The sequence below is a fragment of the Protobothrops mucrosquamatus genome, unplaced genomic scaffold, assembly GCF_001527695.2.
Source record: "Protobothrops mucrosquamatus isolate PMUCROS unplaced genomic scaffold, P.Mucros_1.0 scaffold1042, whole genome shotgun sequence".
Taxonomy (NCBI): Eukaryota; Metazoa; Chordata; class Lepidosauria; order Squamata; family Viperidae; genus Protobothrops; species Protobothrops mucrosquamatus.
The window spans coordinates 257,400-273,870 of record NW_015387274.1 but is presented as its reverse complement, the minus strand read 5'-3'; the positions used below and the strand labels follow the sequence as shown (position 1 = coordinate 273,870).

Genomic DNA, 16,471 nt, shown 5'->3' with positions numbered 1-16,471 from the left:
GGCTGAGGGAGGGGAAGGACGCGCGCCGCACAACTTGGCGCCCCCTCCGAATGGGGAACTCATTGAAGACCATAGACTACGTTAGAGTTTCCTTTTTCCAGGAGGGCGGCCGATAAGAAACCGGAGGTGGTTGGATTAAGAATAAATAAATAAATAAATAAATAATAGTAAAAAGTCCAAACCGAGAGCAACAAGTGGACGCCGCTTACTCCAGGGAGCGACTTCGGACGGCAAAATTTGTCCCAGCCGCCGGGGCTGCAGCGGCTCAGCGCGCCTTGAGCCTCCGGGTGGGGAGGGAGCTTCCCCACTGAGCAGCGCCGCGCCGGTTCTTTGTCAATAGCAAGAGCCTTCCCGGCCTCGGTGCGAGGGATTATTTTGAAGGGGCGATTTGCAACCGTGGCTCGGCGCGACCGCGGGGCTTCGAAAGAGCAGCGACCGGCACTCTGCGCATCCACGACCTGGTAGCGAGCGCCACATTGTCACCCTCTCCGGTCGCTCCCCTCCTTTTACCATCTATTTCCTGCTGGAAGCCGGGGTCTCTCTCTCTCTCTCTCTCTCTCTCTCTCTCTCTCTCTCTCCTTTCGCCCGTGGCTAATTTTTGGCAAGATCGAAGCCGAACCAAGTGGTCGCTGAATCCCTGCTGTCCTCGGTTCTGTTAAACGGCGGCCGGATTTTGCCGGGCGGGAAGGAGCATTTCTCGCGGCGCCCTGGAAAGACGCGAAGAGAAACAACCGTTCCGCCGCCTGTACTATCCTCCCCTCCTTGAGAGCTCCACCTGTGAAAACAGGTTGTTCGGGGACCCCCCCCCCACCACCACCTCGCCCTTTGCAATCCTCGAGCGCCTCTTGATCGTTGCCCTGGAGGGTAAGTAGGCAGGAATGTTTCTCTCTCTCTCTCTGTCTCTCTCTCTCCCCCTCCCCAACTTCCTTGCGTGATGCCGAGGGGTCAATTTCGCTCTGCGCTATGGCTTTTTTCAAAGAAGGTTGTCTCTCCGGAGCACGCTTGAAAGGCGAAGCGTCTGAATGTGTGGCTGTTTCTGTGCGCAACACGCTCCCTCTTCTTGTCGAAGACTTCTCTTTATTTTGCCTTTTCAATCAAGGTTGCCTTCGTTCATTTTTCAGCGACGGGGAAGAACCTGGGGGGAAGGGGCGGGGGGGGGCAGAACGGATTTTAGAAAGTATTTTAGAATATCGGGTTTATTGTTTATGCTCCAGATATGTAAGCTGCAACTGGCATCCATGGCTAGGTATTTTTTCGGTGAACGTTTGATATGAACGTATTGTTAAACAGTTCGTGGGTAGCATTGATGCATATGATTATTATCCACATTATATGTCTATTTGGTTATAGCTATGGCAATTGCCTGGTTCTGTTTTTCTGCCTACATGTAAACAGTCATAATTCTAAATTTTATATATATAGACATAGACGTATAGACACAGATAACAGGACTCTTATTCAACATGTGTGATGTCAAATGTCATGAGTGTCAAATCTCTCCACAAAGCAAATAAAGCAATCTGTGTAAAACGGTGTATGCTGGCACAAAAACGAGCAGTGCATCTAGATATGTTTATACTTATACTGTACCTATTCTGCATTTATACCTGTGTTATAAACAAGCTTAAGCCTACATATATTATGTAATGCAGAGTTACCTGCACATTGTAATGTAGATGTGCACTCAAAACTCAGTCCTTGACATAAAAGAATGAGATGTGGGTGTGTATATGCCTGCATATTTGTGGGGGAGGGGTAACTTTATATATAGATAGATGTACACTGAAATATTGACTGTGCAGTGTGAGTGGGTGTACAGAAATGGAGAATAATGACTACTGCAAGTAGGCAAATCTGGATCTTTTGATATAAGACAGCATCATTTGTATTTCTGGATTATGACCCATCTGTTTCTCTTCCCCTCCCCCTTTTTTAATGTGTGTACTTCAGGTTAAATGCTTCTGCATGAGGACAACTGAAGGGCGATTTACCCCTTTCCTCAGATGGGGAACATAGAATTGGATTTTCAGCCTTCTCATCCTCCTTCTCTTGCCACAATTACTACCATTACTGCCTGGGTAATATTTTCCTGAGCTTAAAACTTTGTTGATAGGCTGGAAAGTGGGTGTACTGAGACCTCCTCACTGTGTACACAAAGTGAACATGAGAAGTTCCTTCAACTTTTTATATAATGTAATAATGCACAATCCCATCACTAGGCAGTAGTGAAAATACCTGCTACTTTGTACTTGGATGTTCTGAGGAACTCAAGCTTTGATTCCCTTTTTTTCTTTTTGAACAGTTGTCATTTGTACTTCACTTAGGTGCATTGCTTTCTTGATTCAAACACAAAAAATCATGAACTTATCTCTGTGGATTTTTCCTAAACCACTGAAGGATCCTTTAAGCAGGAGGATTTCTAATGGAAAAGGACATGGTCCAGAAATATTTCCTTTCTACATCCGAGGACTATTTGCTATAATTGGACAAACACCTTTCCCTAAGCTGTGTCAAGCCTTCTGGGCAATAAACAGAAAATGGAAATCTTGTATTTGAGCAATATGCAAAGGTGCAAATACGGGAACATGACAGGCCTATGTTTCCAAGAAATTGTTTTCCAGACCCCAGTGCTTTTGCTGTTTTCATGCAGAACACCAAGGGATGACTATTGAAACGAACATTTATTTTCCTTCCTGAGTCTTCTAAACTAATACATACAAAATGGAGGTAGCCATGGTAAGCGCCGAGAGCTCTGGCTGCAACAGCCACCTGCCCTATGGATATGCAGCCCAAGCAAGGGCCAGAGAGAGAGAGAGATTAGTGCAGTCTAGGGCAGCGGCAGCGGCAGCTGTGGCAGCTGCAACAGCAGCTGTAGAAACGGGGGTTTCTGTCGGAGGAGGTGGTCCACATCATCATTACCATCAAGAACAGAATCGTGGGGCTTCTTCATCACCTCATGGTGGGCATGCATCACACAGTGGCTTTTATCAAGGCAGTAGAAGGAAGCAGAGGAGGAAAGCAACCCATTGTCTTGGCGGTCGTGAGTTTGGTGCCTCTTTTCCTTGCTCTGAGTTGCTCCTACTCAGTGGCTCAGAGGAGAAAATCCTCAAAGATTTGAGTGAGGATGATGATGAGGAAGAAGAAGACGAGGAAATGGATGGAGAGGATGAAGAAGGCGAGGAAATAATATTCTGTTACAACAATGAGGATGGAGAAGATGAGCTTTCATTTACAGAGCAGCCTCCAGAAGATGGTGTGGGGCCTGGAGGTTACAGCTCAGTCCGTTACAGTGAGTATGAGTGCTGTGAAAGGATTGTGATCAATGTATCTGGCCTACGGTTTGAAACCCAAATGAAGACGTTGGCTCAATTCCCAGAAACATTGCTAGGAGACCCAACAAAACGGGGCAGGTACTTTGACCCCCTCCGGAATGAGTATTTCTTTGACAGGAACAGACCCAGCTTTGATGCCATTTTATATTACTATCAGTCAGGGGGACGCTTGAAAAGGCCGGTCAATGTGCCGTTTGACATTTTCAGTGAGGAAGTGAAATTCTATGAACTTGGGGAAGAGGCTATGCTCAAGTTTAGAGAGGATGAAGGCTTTGTCAAGGAAGAAGATGACAGGGTCTTGCCTGAAAACGAATTCAAAAAACAAGTGTGGCTGCTCTTTGAGTATCCAGAGAGCTCCAGCCCAGCCCGAATTATTGCCATAGTCTCTGTGTTGGTCATCTTGATCTCCATTGTCATTTTCTGCTTAGAAACTCTGCCAGAATTTAGAGATGAAAAAGAGCTCATTTTGACCCAGAACTTGGAGAATGTCAATGAGACCCTTCAGCTGCAAGGTGGAGGGCTTACAGTCTTCAATGATCCCTTCTTCATCGTTGAGACTGTCTGCATCATTTGGTTTTCCTTTGAGTTTACAGTGCGCTTCTTTGCTTGCCCTAGCAAAACGGTTTTCTTCAAGAACATTATGAACATCATAGACATTGTTTCCATTTTGCCTTACTTCATCACCCTGGGTACAGATTTGGCCCAACAACCGGGCAGTAATGGTCAACAGGCCATGTCTTTTGCCATCCTAAGGATCATCCGTCTTGTGAGGGTGTTCCGCATCTTCAAGCTTTCCAGACACTCCAAGGGTTTGCAGATCTTGGGTCACACTCTCAGGGCCAGCATGAGGGAACTGGGGCTCTTGATCTTCTTCCTTTTCATTGGAGTAATTTTGTTTTCCAGTGCTGTTTATTTTGCAGAAGCAGATGAGTCTACCACCCATTTCCAGAGCATCCCAGATGCCTTCTGGTGGGCTGTGGTGACCATGACTACGGTTGGTTATGGGGACATGAAACCCATAACTGTAGGTGGGAAGATTGTTGGGTCCCTGTGTGCCATTGCAGGTGTGCTGACCATTGCATTACCAGTGCCAGTGATTGTCTCCAACTTTAACTATTTTTACCACAGAGAAACTGATAATGAAGAACAGACCCAGTTGACACAAAATGCAGTCAGTTGCCCTTATCTCCCAACAATACTGAAGAAATTCCGAAGTTCATCATTTTCTTCCACCGAGGTCAAATCAGAGTATCTAGAGATGGAGGAAGGGGTTAAGGAATCTCTTTGTACAAAGGAGAAAAAGGGCCAGGTTACAGGAAATGGGAAAGATACCACAAAGCAGAACTGTACAAATGCAAAATCTGTGGAAACAGATGTTTAGCTTTGTGTGTTTCCAACGAATTTATGCATCAAAATGTGCAATGGTTAAAAAAATGAAATATGCAAACAGGTGTTTAAACAAGCAGATAGGAATATGCCGCTTGCTGGTTAAACATGAATTACAAAGCATTAGTAAACTTGTGTTATGTATCAAGTAAATGATATACCTTGTGAAGGGGGATTTACATGAATTGTTTCAAAGATTATATTTTTACTAGAATGCAGGTGTTTTGCACATGAGGGAGACAATTTTATTTTTAAGGAGGTTGTGTTTATCTGCCTCACTTGCTGCCCACTGGTAAAAGTTAGCATTTCAAGGTATTTACTATGTAAGAAACAATGACATTCAGTAGCCATGTATTCATTTGTTAATGCTTTAAAAACAGCTACCATAATCCAGTGGATTCCATAGTCTTGATTTTTAAAATGCTAAGAATTTTGTGGGGAGATTTATTCTATGAAAAGTCCAAATTTAACCTTAATTTGCTTAAAGATGGATTGATTTTTTTAAAAGATGGATATTCAATTGTTGAAGATGCTATCTAGCCCCAGAAATGGTTTATTTTTATAACAGTCTTTTGAGACCTTGAAGCAATTGTTAAGTAATATGTGGATGAATCAAGTAAGAAAATCATTTAACATGTTCTGAATGCAGTGAAAAAGTGACTGGATTGCTTTTTTTGCACTACTTTATATGCTGGAGAATTTATGACAGACTTCATACTGTGAATGTTTACTAATGTTCAATGACAATCATTGGAAGAGTGAATCCCACATCTTTATTTTCTTGTATTATTCTTTGCGTAATGCTGTTTGGCTAAGCGGCTAACTTTACATGAATTCCATGAGTCTTTTAATTATGAATATCTGTTATCTGGAAAAAAAGGATTGTGAAGTAAAATTTTATAATCATTTCTCCTCCTAAATAAGTCTTTTTCTAAGCTTCAAACTGCCAATCAATCACCCATCCAAATAAACCTTTAATCTGCGGGATACAGTAGAAACATCTATTCATGATAGGCAATGTCTGTGTATGTCTGTGTGCCTAACTGCATACATTTGGATAGGATGAACAGGGTATATAATCAAACATAGCAGTAGCCATAGGTTATACAAAGTGTATTCAATGCAGAAACAATTTTACAGGACCAACGACACGAGGATATAAATAATGCATTTTATGTTATTTATCAACATATCAACACTGGTTAAATATTTCTGGGTAATGGAAAGGATCAAAAGAGTAATGCATTGTTAAACCAGTACAATAATGGGATTATCTAATTTACAAATATGCTACTAGTTTGGGATTTTCCCCAATCACTGCATCTAATGAAAGCTGCATAGTTCAATGTGTTGAAATAGACTGTAAGACAAAAAAATGTTAGTTTTGCAAATGACATTGATTAAAACCTGGGCATTACACAAATTATATAGGTATTCATCTGGTATTACATTTGGATTGGTGCCATGGCTTTTTTGTACTAGATTCTGATAAACTGCAGGAGCTGTCTGTCTATCCAAAATAGATAGATTTGGTGTTCCAGCATGATTAAAAAAGTATTTTTAAACATACTTGCTTCTGTAGGCAGTTGTTAATCCAGAATAAATGATATGAACAATATGAGCCTGGTGAAAGCATTGCAAAATTTTGAGTTATGCAAAAAACTTTTTTTTACTAATAAAACAACACTGAGGTCTGGACAGATCATAGTGAGAAGATACGTTTCTTTATAAATCACTTGAACAGAACAAAGCAGAAATGTGTGGTTTGGACAAATGTTTTGCAATATGATGTCTAGACTTTCCAGCTACAATGAGAAGAAAGTTGGAGCTGTAGTCCAATCAGATTAGCAAAATATGGTTTGGACAAGAAAGTTATTGAAATTCTAAACTGAAAATAAAATAAAGTTTCACTGTATTAGAACAGTGGACTTCAACATTTTGGGTACCAGGGACCATGTCCTTGGAGAGACTTTTTCTGTGGACTGGAGGGGGCCTGGATTTGCATGCTGCCTGCATCCCATGGATGGGGCTTCACTTGTTTGTGTGGCCCGGTTTCTGGCATTCTGTGACTTGGTGCCGGTCCAAAGACCGGGGGTTGGAGACCCCTGCATGAAGAAACTCAAGTGGATTAACTTCCATTATTTTTAAAAAGTGATGTGTAGATGATTGATCAGATTCATCCATTATTTTGAATAAGAATAGGATGTAATTTTTCATTTTTTCAACAGAATGATAGCTGTTAACTGATACCCTCTGGAATACATTTTTCATTTTTGAAGAAAGCTCCTGTAGGAGAGCACAGCATCTTATGACAATGTCTTGGTAATCGTCATTTTTTTTCTGGAATGTTTCTTCAGCTTCACAGTATAAACTATAATCTTTGGATCTCCTGGTATTCTCCTATTTAACTAGTTGTCAAGGTTCAGCTGTACAAGGTGACAGCAGCTTTGTAAAAATTTCTTACATCATCCTACTTTGATAATTTGCTTGAAGCTAATGCATTATGATTAATGCTGGGTTTTAGATGCTCACAAAACTAACATCTAATTTAAATTCTGGAATGTGAAAATTTTCCCCCAGAGTGTAGAATTTCAGTATTTTAGAAACATTCATAGTTTTGACTGAGACTAGTTGCGGGATTTCAAAATTGTATCCCTTATTATCCTCTATGAAATAATAATACATATGATAACTAGTCACCACCAATTTATCATCTTAAAGTTGATGACAAATGCTATACCTTTCTGTGCCAACAATTGCCAAAAACCTCCTATAGTTAATTGACTGTTTAATAATGTTAACAAGTGAAATTCTGCCAGCCAGTATTAACTGCTGAAATCAAACAGCATTGAACATTGAATAGAACATTGAGTAGAGCTGTAAAATTAGTAATATTTAGAAAAGAATATCCATGTAATATTTTACATCAAGTTCACAGAGGATAACTGTGAAAAGAAAATGTTGGGAACAGAATGCAAGCAAAATGTGCTCTCAGAAGGGAAACTGCTCGTCCTTATTTTAGCCTAATTGTTTTTAGCAAAATGTCTCATCCTGTTTTGGAGATGTAAGTAAGAAAGCTGGAGAACAGATGCCCTCCCCCTCAATCTACTCCCTGCTCCAGCCTTTTGAGTAGGAGGTGGCACATGCCAGAGATTTAATGTAGTAATTTAGCATATAATATGCAGTTAGTAATTATCTAACAATTTTACATTGAGTAGTTTGACTCCTTTTTGCATTATGTTAAGGATTTTAATCTGCCTGGCAGGTTTTGGGGGACAATGTGGCAACATCTCTGGGCAATATAAAAAAAAAATAGGGGGCAAGTTGTTTTGTATTGTTCCTATACTACGATGCTGAATGTACTTTTAGGAGGCACCTCTGCTGTTAGTGTAAGCTATAGATTAGCTAGTGAATGATCTTTTCAAGGTAACATAAGTCAAATGTTAGAAGAAAAAAGACATCTATGACAGAGTCCACAAGGTATGTCCCAGGCATCATTTGAAGATTTATTTTTTTTAGAATAGCTTTAGTAGTGCAGGGTTCAGAAAATTTCTGAAAACAGCAGGAAATGGAGTTACTTTGGATTCTGATGTTTGGTTTACAGATATTATTTGAACCTGATATTTTCTCCAAGAGTTTAATTATGTATGCATATGCATCCATGGGAGGGCCAAGTAATCAAATGTGTAAAATGACAAAAACTCCACTTCTTATGTACTTGTGTATGCAAGTACTAAAGGGAAGAGCTTGTATGCTGATAGTGTGATGTGTTTTGCTGTTTTGGTATCTTGTTGTTAGGAATGGATGCAGTGGTGGCAGAACCAGTAGCTAATTTTTTGTTGCCCAAGCCCAGAATGGACTTCCGAAAGCAGCATCCACACAGAGAACCGGTTGTTCACATATTTGAATCCCACCACTGAACGGATGCCTATGCATGTGTATGATAGCATCTCACTGAATCTGTGCAAAAGCCCTGCAAAATGCTATCAGGTGAGTTTGCCTGAAAGATAGTGATCGATCCAAATTCACCAATCAGCATAGAGTGACTATTATTTGGTTTATACTGATCCCGAAGCAAGCAATTTTCCACTTATCCTAAACTGGAAATGATAGGCATCATTCTGAGCATTGTTGAGCAGAACGAGGGATTCAAAGATTTGTTTCCTAACAGTTTTCAAAGACTGAATTCCAAAATTACTCCTAGACTGGTTTATACTAGGTTTCCGTTGCTTGATTGGGATAATTTCTTGAATTTCAGAATTACCATTGCCTGTCAAAAATGACTGTCAGGGTAGCATAGTATGAATTAAATAAGATCTCCAGCAGATTGCTTTGCCAAAGTCTCTGAAATACCTTATTATAAGTTATTCTCCTACTTGTGTCTGAATGCAACCAGCAATACATGAAATTTTAGTTGGGGGGGCATGCTAGAGATTTGGATACAACAGCCATACTGTGAAACATTTAAAGTTGGTAAAGACAGACCATTTGGGGGAATTGCCTAAGAATAATAACATGAAGGATGCTATTCTAAACAATGAAATGTGAATGTAGAGAGAACCAGAAAGAAATCTTCTAAATGCTCTGAATTAGCGAACAAGTTTAAGGCTTTGCACAATGTTTGAAATAACATCTATGAAGATATTAACAATGCATAAAAATAATGTTTCTTTACTTGGCACAGAGAAAAAGCAGCCCTAAATCCCCCAAACAAACAACCCTCAGAATCATGAATTCCATATTCTTTATAGGACAACAGTAATGAAAATGTTGATAGCGGGAAATTGGAAATAAAAATAAATTTTATTTTACTCACTATTTTTAATTACAAGTTCATTACAGAGAAAAGTAAGGAAAGCATTGTGTATTTACTTGCTTGCATTAACTATTATTTTTAACTCTTTTCTTCTAAAATTAGAATGTACCCTGAGGGTTTTTTTCTACAGAGTCTTCACTAGAAATTGGTGCCTAACATTTACAGAAATTGAAATCTGTCGAGTTTCTGTTCAAAATCTGGTAAAGCATTCTGGTTGAGGAAATGTAGGTAAGTAGAATATTGGTTTTGTAGCTTTGCTTGTTATATTTATGCTCACAGTTTTCAGTAAGCAGAGGTACTCTTTACGATTTTGGGTGATGGCACTACTGCATTTTAGAGATGTTTTCTTATATTGGACATCACTTTTTTTATTTTGACTATAGTAGGGGTAGGGAAAGGAACAAGAAGTAAAAGGGGAAAAAGGCTATAATTTAGTCAGGGTGTGACAGTTCAAAGCCACAGTGATTTATACTAAAATCCAAGTAAATTGGATGAGAGGGCAACATTAAAATCATAAGTTTTATTTTTTTCTGTATTTTCTGTATGGATGGAGGATGAATGCACAATGGTAAAATCTTATTTCTTTTTTCTCAAAAGTAAGCCCTACTGAAAAAAAGTATTACTCCTGTTTTTCTGAGGATCTAGTGCAGCTAGGGTTCCAGAGAATCCTTTTCTTAATAAAAAATGGGGATTTTGTGAAACATACAATTCTTGATAGAAAAGTCCACTGGAAGAAAGTTTCAGGAGAAGTTCCAATACATTAAAGCATTATTTAAATTCTCCAATAATTTCATTAACTCTATCTCTTCTAATCTTCCAGACTGCCCTACCTTATCCTATTGTTTATTTTAGCTCCTTGCACTGGCCTTTGTAGAAAAAGTTTACAATTGCAACCTTGATATTTTACTTTTAGTTGCATTGCACCTATAGATTGTGATGTTTTTTCCCTTCTCGTTATGGTTTTATATGTTATAGGAACATGACTGCTGGGCTGTCAAATTTTAATTTTCATCTACATTACAAGGGCTTTGTCTTTTTTGTTTGTAAAAAGATAGTCCTGTTGAAGAAAATGGAGTGATCCACGTATAAAAGTGTAATCCTATTAGACTTAACAGTTTAATAGCAATACTGCAGGTTTAAATGATTAAGATGGCAGCTCTGACCATGATGCAAACATATGAATTCTCCATAGGCCATTAGGTAGGCTATAACAATATCTAATTTGCAAAAAGTTCAATATGATTTTCTGATTTTGTTGGGTTTTTTTGCAACAATACAGCTTCTAATGAAATCAGAATGTCAATCAATTAGTAACAATTATCCATCAATATAGAGAAGCAAAAGTTAATGAAACATGCAATGGACAAGTGATTTAAACCAAAGGTACTTTTCATTTTTCTGATCAAATGAAAGGATATACTGTTTGGAATTCCAGAAAGTTGTGTCATTTGTAAATGTGCATGTACAGATGAAATCACCCTACAAATGAGTTCCTAGTAGAATTAGGACTTTATTTTATGCTTTTCGCAGTTTTCATTCTGACTGGGATTACCTTATTCCTTATTGAAAACAAAAGGAACTCAAGATGCTAAAAATATATATAGTAGCCTGTCTGAACTTTGAAGAGTGCCTTAGCAATTCTGTATAAAAAGGCAGAATTTGCAGACAGTATTTTGTAGATGTAGACTGGAGATTAAAAATGCCAAGGAGTATTATCTTGTTTGATGGTCCCCATTCCCCGCCTCCCTGTTTTTACACTTATGAAATGTGAGATGCAAATATCTGTAGTCATAAAAATATGTAGTGTAAACTGAATTGATGAAGGTGTCTGGTTACATAATTAAAGACTATGGATTGCCATAGTTTATTATGAGCTGAATCGCGAGACTAATATTCTGTCAATAGTCCTTTCTCATTTCAAAATTTGTATTTTAGGCATTATATAGCAACTAAGGATTTAAGATGGCATCCATTTATTTCTGTTCATCATTTAAAGCTTAGATGCAGCAGTTTACATATACACACAAGATTTTGTATGGAGAGCAACTGTTTTCCTCATCTAACAGCTCTCTAGAGATTTTCTTGAGGAAATCTAACTATGTAAAAGGAGTCATACTGCTAATTATGTATCTAACTAATATTTTAGCGCTTGTGTTTATAAAGGTATTTTTTTTTATTTCTCCGTCTACCACCTCCCTGAATTGTAATTTTTTATCCTTTTCAATTCATGGGCATTCACTTTAATTCAGTGTTAGGTTGCATGAAAGAAAGAAGATTGGAGATGAGCGAATGTGACAAGCAGCATCACAATTACTTATTATAAGATTGTCTTTTTACATTAGTTTTCAGCCTGTATCTGAAGAAATAGATTCGGGCCCACTAAAGTTCATTCCACAAATGCCTCTGCAATTCATCTCTACAATTCCATAGTAATCATTTTTGCTACAACTAGTTTCTAACGATTGCCCTTCTTCCTGCTCATTTAATTTTTCTTTAGAATAGCTTAAATTCAACTTTATAATTATTACTAGAATGCTACTGAAATTGCCTTTACAGAACTGCTGATCATTTCAGTAGCTATACTATCTAGCTCTCCTGAATCATTTTGATGTCAGTGCCAGCCATTTAATGGTTGTGTGAAAATTTTCCATAATTGGTATGAGTGTGCTTAGACATTACAGCTGCTGCTGGCTTTAGCTGCCAGAAATGATTGTGGAGGAGAAATACTGAAATGGTGAAGACAGGAAATCAAGCGAAAGAGTAAAAATTATGTTGTGATTGTAGATTCAGGTGGAAATTAAAATGGATGAATACGAACATGAGACAGTTTCCAGTAGGGAGAATAAAGTTGCAATAAATTCGTCATAGGCAATATAATGACCTCAGTAAATTCAAGACCACAACTCTCATAGTCCCTTGCTATTGGTCATGTTGATTAGAATTGATGAAGTTCAGTGTTGTTGAATGACACCCTCTACAGAAGATGGATTGCCTTTAAGTTAGGAACCATAGAAAATGTATAATCAGGATGGCTTTTGAAATTATTACTACATTCCATGAATTGGCTAACCCTACCTTCTTTATTAAGAGAATGAAAATCTTCAGTGAAATGGAGCCCTTTCTAAAAAAAAAATATTTGAAATGTCAGTGTAGGTATTGAAATATTTGAGACAAATGTATGAAATGATGAAGAAATTGGCTCATCTTTGCTCAACTGTTTAAAATTGCCTTGATAAACACCTGTCTTTGGGTCAATTTTAATATTTAATTTTGATATTTTTCTGCACCCTTTTGTCCTCTTTGTAAGTGTGTTTGTGTCAAGACTTATGTAATTGTGAAAGTTCCTGATGATTTGTTGCAATTTGGAGCAGTGTAATAATGTGCCACAAGGCAAAACAGGAGGCTTCTGTTGCCTAGAGATGAATTACCATGATTCACAAATGCTACAATTTGTACTTGGAAATTTTGCAAATAATGAATGACAAAAGTTTGGAAATGTTGATTATGAATGATGTCTTTAGCATTTCATTCAATTTATGAGGGTCCAGTTACCTTTTTGCTGACTTAATCCTGCACACTATTTGCACTCGTGAAGATATATTTTCTCCCTTCCCAATCTTCTGTATGCATCTAACAGATGAAGTTACTACTTTGAAAAGATCATGCTACAGTAAATTTGTTATGTAGCCTAAACTAATCATGTTTACTGTACACTCAGAAGGGAATCTTATTGATTGCAGTGGTAGTTTTGATTCAAGTACTTTGCATCAAATATTTTGATTCAAGTAATTTTGTTCAGGATTGCCACATGATAGTTCATAAATATAATTAGAGTCTACAGTGGAAGCATGTTCACTGTTTTCTTTAAACATAACATCATCTCTCCCAGACAAAATTAAGAAGAGCCCATTTTGTCTCTTGGCAGCAAAAGCTGGATTCACACAGTTCTTGATTGAATGACTTTATCATCTCCTATATTCTCCATTAGTTCAAACTGAACGAACTCTCCGTTTTAAAGTAGCTAAATGGATGGTTAATTTAATAAGCAAATTCTAAATAAAAAAGCAGACTACCCACTGATATAATCCAATCCAATTCAATAATCAAACTGAATCATCATTTGATTTATTGACTGACTCAACTATTATTTACACTGAAGACATAAGAGGTAGTTGGAACTTGATAAACAAAATATACTAGAAACTTTAGCTTTTTACGTCAGTTTATGTGTTTTTGTATGTGTAAAACCCATGCACATTTATTTTTGGGATTAGTGTTTTGAGTACCTGTGGTATACAGCTAGTAGTGGATGATCAAGAGTTGTGTGGTAATTAATAATAGGATTATGCACGTCAAAGGCTGTAATTCAGGCTGTCCTACTAGTGGCATCTAGATTTTTTTGACTTGCAAAATATCCAGCCATCATGGTGATTGCTGTTAGTAGGCACTTTGGTAGTATTAATATCCTGTTCAGTATATGTTCTATACACATTATTAATGAACAGGAGATCTGAGATAGAATCCTTCTCTTTTCTTGTAGGAAAAAAAATGGAATGCTGTGATAAGCAAAGAAATATAGAATTGCTTACTTTAAGTGGCAGCAACTCTCTGTTTTGGGAAGAGGTTTTGGTCTTATCTATGGTGATTAGATTTGGAATCCATAACTCCTTCAAAGCTGGCCTCCCGCCTCTAAGCAGTTGTTGCTAGTCCATCACAATAGAAATAATTGATCATCGTGTTTGGCTTCTGTAACAAAACTCTCACTAGCCATATTCTGTTAGCTGGCAGAATTATTCCAGCATAGCTAAGTATATTCTTTGAATATTAGATCTGGATTTTTGTCAACATTTAACCAAAAAAAAAAAGACATCAGATCTCATAGTCCACTGTATCTTTTATTCTGTGTCATTAACTAGATTTATTCCTAGCACTAGTTACAAATAACGATAACCATGTGAAATGTTCCATTATTTGGGTTCCTTTTTACTTTTCTATCAAAAAAGGGTGCTTCACTTCCAACAGGAAAACAAAACAAAACAAAATACAGGAATATATTTAAAATCATAGCTAAAATGAAACACAAAATAAAGAGTTGCAAAATGTTCTAAGCTGGAAAATATCTGAACTAAAATGGATTGTTTGAATTGTTCCACATTCAAAACAAAAGAAGACATTTTTACTGTTTTCCATGCTGTTTTGTATATTCTGACATATCCCAGATAACACAGGGTCTCTCTCTCTCTCTCTCTCTCTCTCTCTCTCTCTCTCTCTCTCTCTCTCTCTCTATTGGATGAAATTAGCTGAAAGATAAAGGTGTGGGAGATTTAGTTAAACACTTGTTCAGGGACTGGCAGTTTTATGCATGAAAGAAAGACTGATGCCTGGTTGATGGATAAGTGTAGGTTTGCTTAAAAATTCCTTGCTATGGGAATGTGATGGAATTTTCTGAGTGTGGGAACAGAAATGGCTGTTTTCAAAACATTGCAGAGCGAGAACAGATTGATATTTTTGTGGTATGAAGTAAGTATTCAGCACATTCTACATTACATCAATATGCTGTTAGAAAAACGAACAAAGGCAACAAGGAAGCCTCACCTGAACCCTGATTAATGAGAAAGAAGGTTTTAGTTGCTAAGATTCTGTAGCTGAACCCTTTTTCACTTGCAGTAAATCTGATTACTCAGAATCTGTGTTTGAATCTTGGGGTTTTGTTGTTGTTGTTGTTGAACACTGCTTTAAACAGGAGAAAATAGTTTACAGGTTACAGTGCAATGTTTTCCCTGTGTGATCTCAACATAGAAAACATTCTTTTTTCAGACACATTGTCAAATGTGGTGGAACTATTTTTTTTAATGACTAGAGAAAAATATTTTTGATCTGTGTTGAAGTGAAAGAATGCCTTTTCTGGGATGAATCTGGTAGCTGTTTCTACAGGCAGATCAGAATCGGTCTTAAAACCTGCTAAACTGTGGCATGTGTTGTTTTCTTTAGCAATTTGAAAAGATAATTTTTTTAAAATAAAAATAATGCCCTGGCCAGTTTTTCTATGGGTGGTAGTAAGTAGTATGGACTCTACCCCACCAAATATTTTTACTCTGGAATGGCAAACACAGGAGCAAGGGATTCCCATATGGTCAGTTATGCTTCAAACTTGGATAGATGCATGGGGAGACATATCGATATACATACCTACCCAAACTCCCATACCCCCACACAGGATGTATTAAAAATTAGGCCTGATAGGTCAGTCACAATATGTTTAATTATTATTCTTTTCAAAGAGAATGTTACTGTATTTAGAAATGTTCAAGTAAGGAAATGTCAAAATGGCAACCAATTCAAACACTTAATTGAATTTATATAATAAATTATCTATGAAGCCTGGCTTTTGGCATACTCTGTATAAACACAGAGACATACACACACACATATTTTATATCAGGAATGCCCAATCAGTCAGTCAGCATTTCCCCCCTAAAAATGCACATATGGTTTTATCTCATCCAAGGGTATTTGGGAATAAATATAATTTTGAAAGCTGGTGTTTTGCTTTTCATCATGTCAGTTCCTTTCTACATTGTGAGTGCATTTTTAAAAATGCCAAAAGCGGAATAGGGAAAAAGAGGCTGATGGGCAACAAAGAAGGTACCCCTGAGCACATTGTGTACCATATTGGAAATTCCAGATTCTGTTGTATATCAGGCTGAGTTAGTTAATAGTTAGCAACTATTCCTAATTTAATTATTATATCCAGGTATTCCAGAGAAGGAGATGATAGCATTTTGAAGAAGGTAAAGCCAAACTTTATAATGTATGTATTTGTCAGAGACTGCTGAATTAGGAATCATCTTCAACTACTGATCAGACTGTATTCCTTTTTGCTCACGTATTGATCAGTTCATTATGCGTCTGTGTTCCATGAAATGTAGGCTCTCTG

At 37.6% G+C, this 16,471-nt stretch overlaps 1 protein-coding gene across 1 annotated transcript; it reads left to right on the top strand.

Annotated features, from left to right (window-relative positions):
* Positions 1-2,721: 2,721 nt before the first annotated feature.
* KCNA4 (potassium voltage-gated channel subfamily A member 4) lies at positions 2,722-4,713 on the top strand. The gene has a single exon (XM_015820015.1). It carries the CDS (start codon positions 2,722-2,724, stop codon positions 4,711-4,713), a length of 1,992 nt encoding a protein of 663 aa, XP_015675501.1.
* Positions 4,714-16,471: the final 11,758 nt, after the last annotated feature.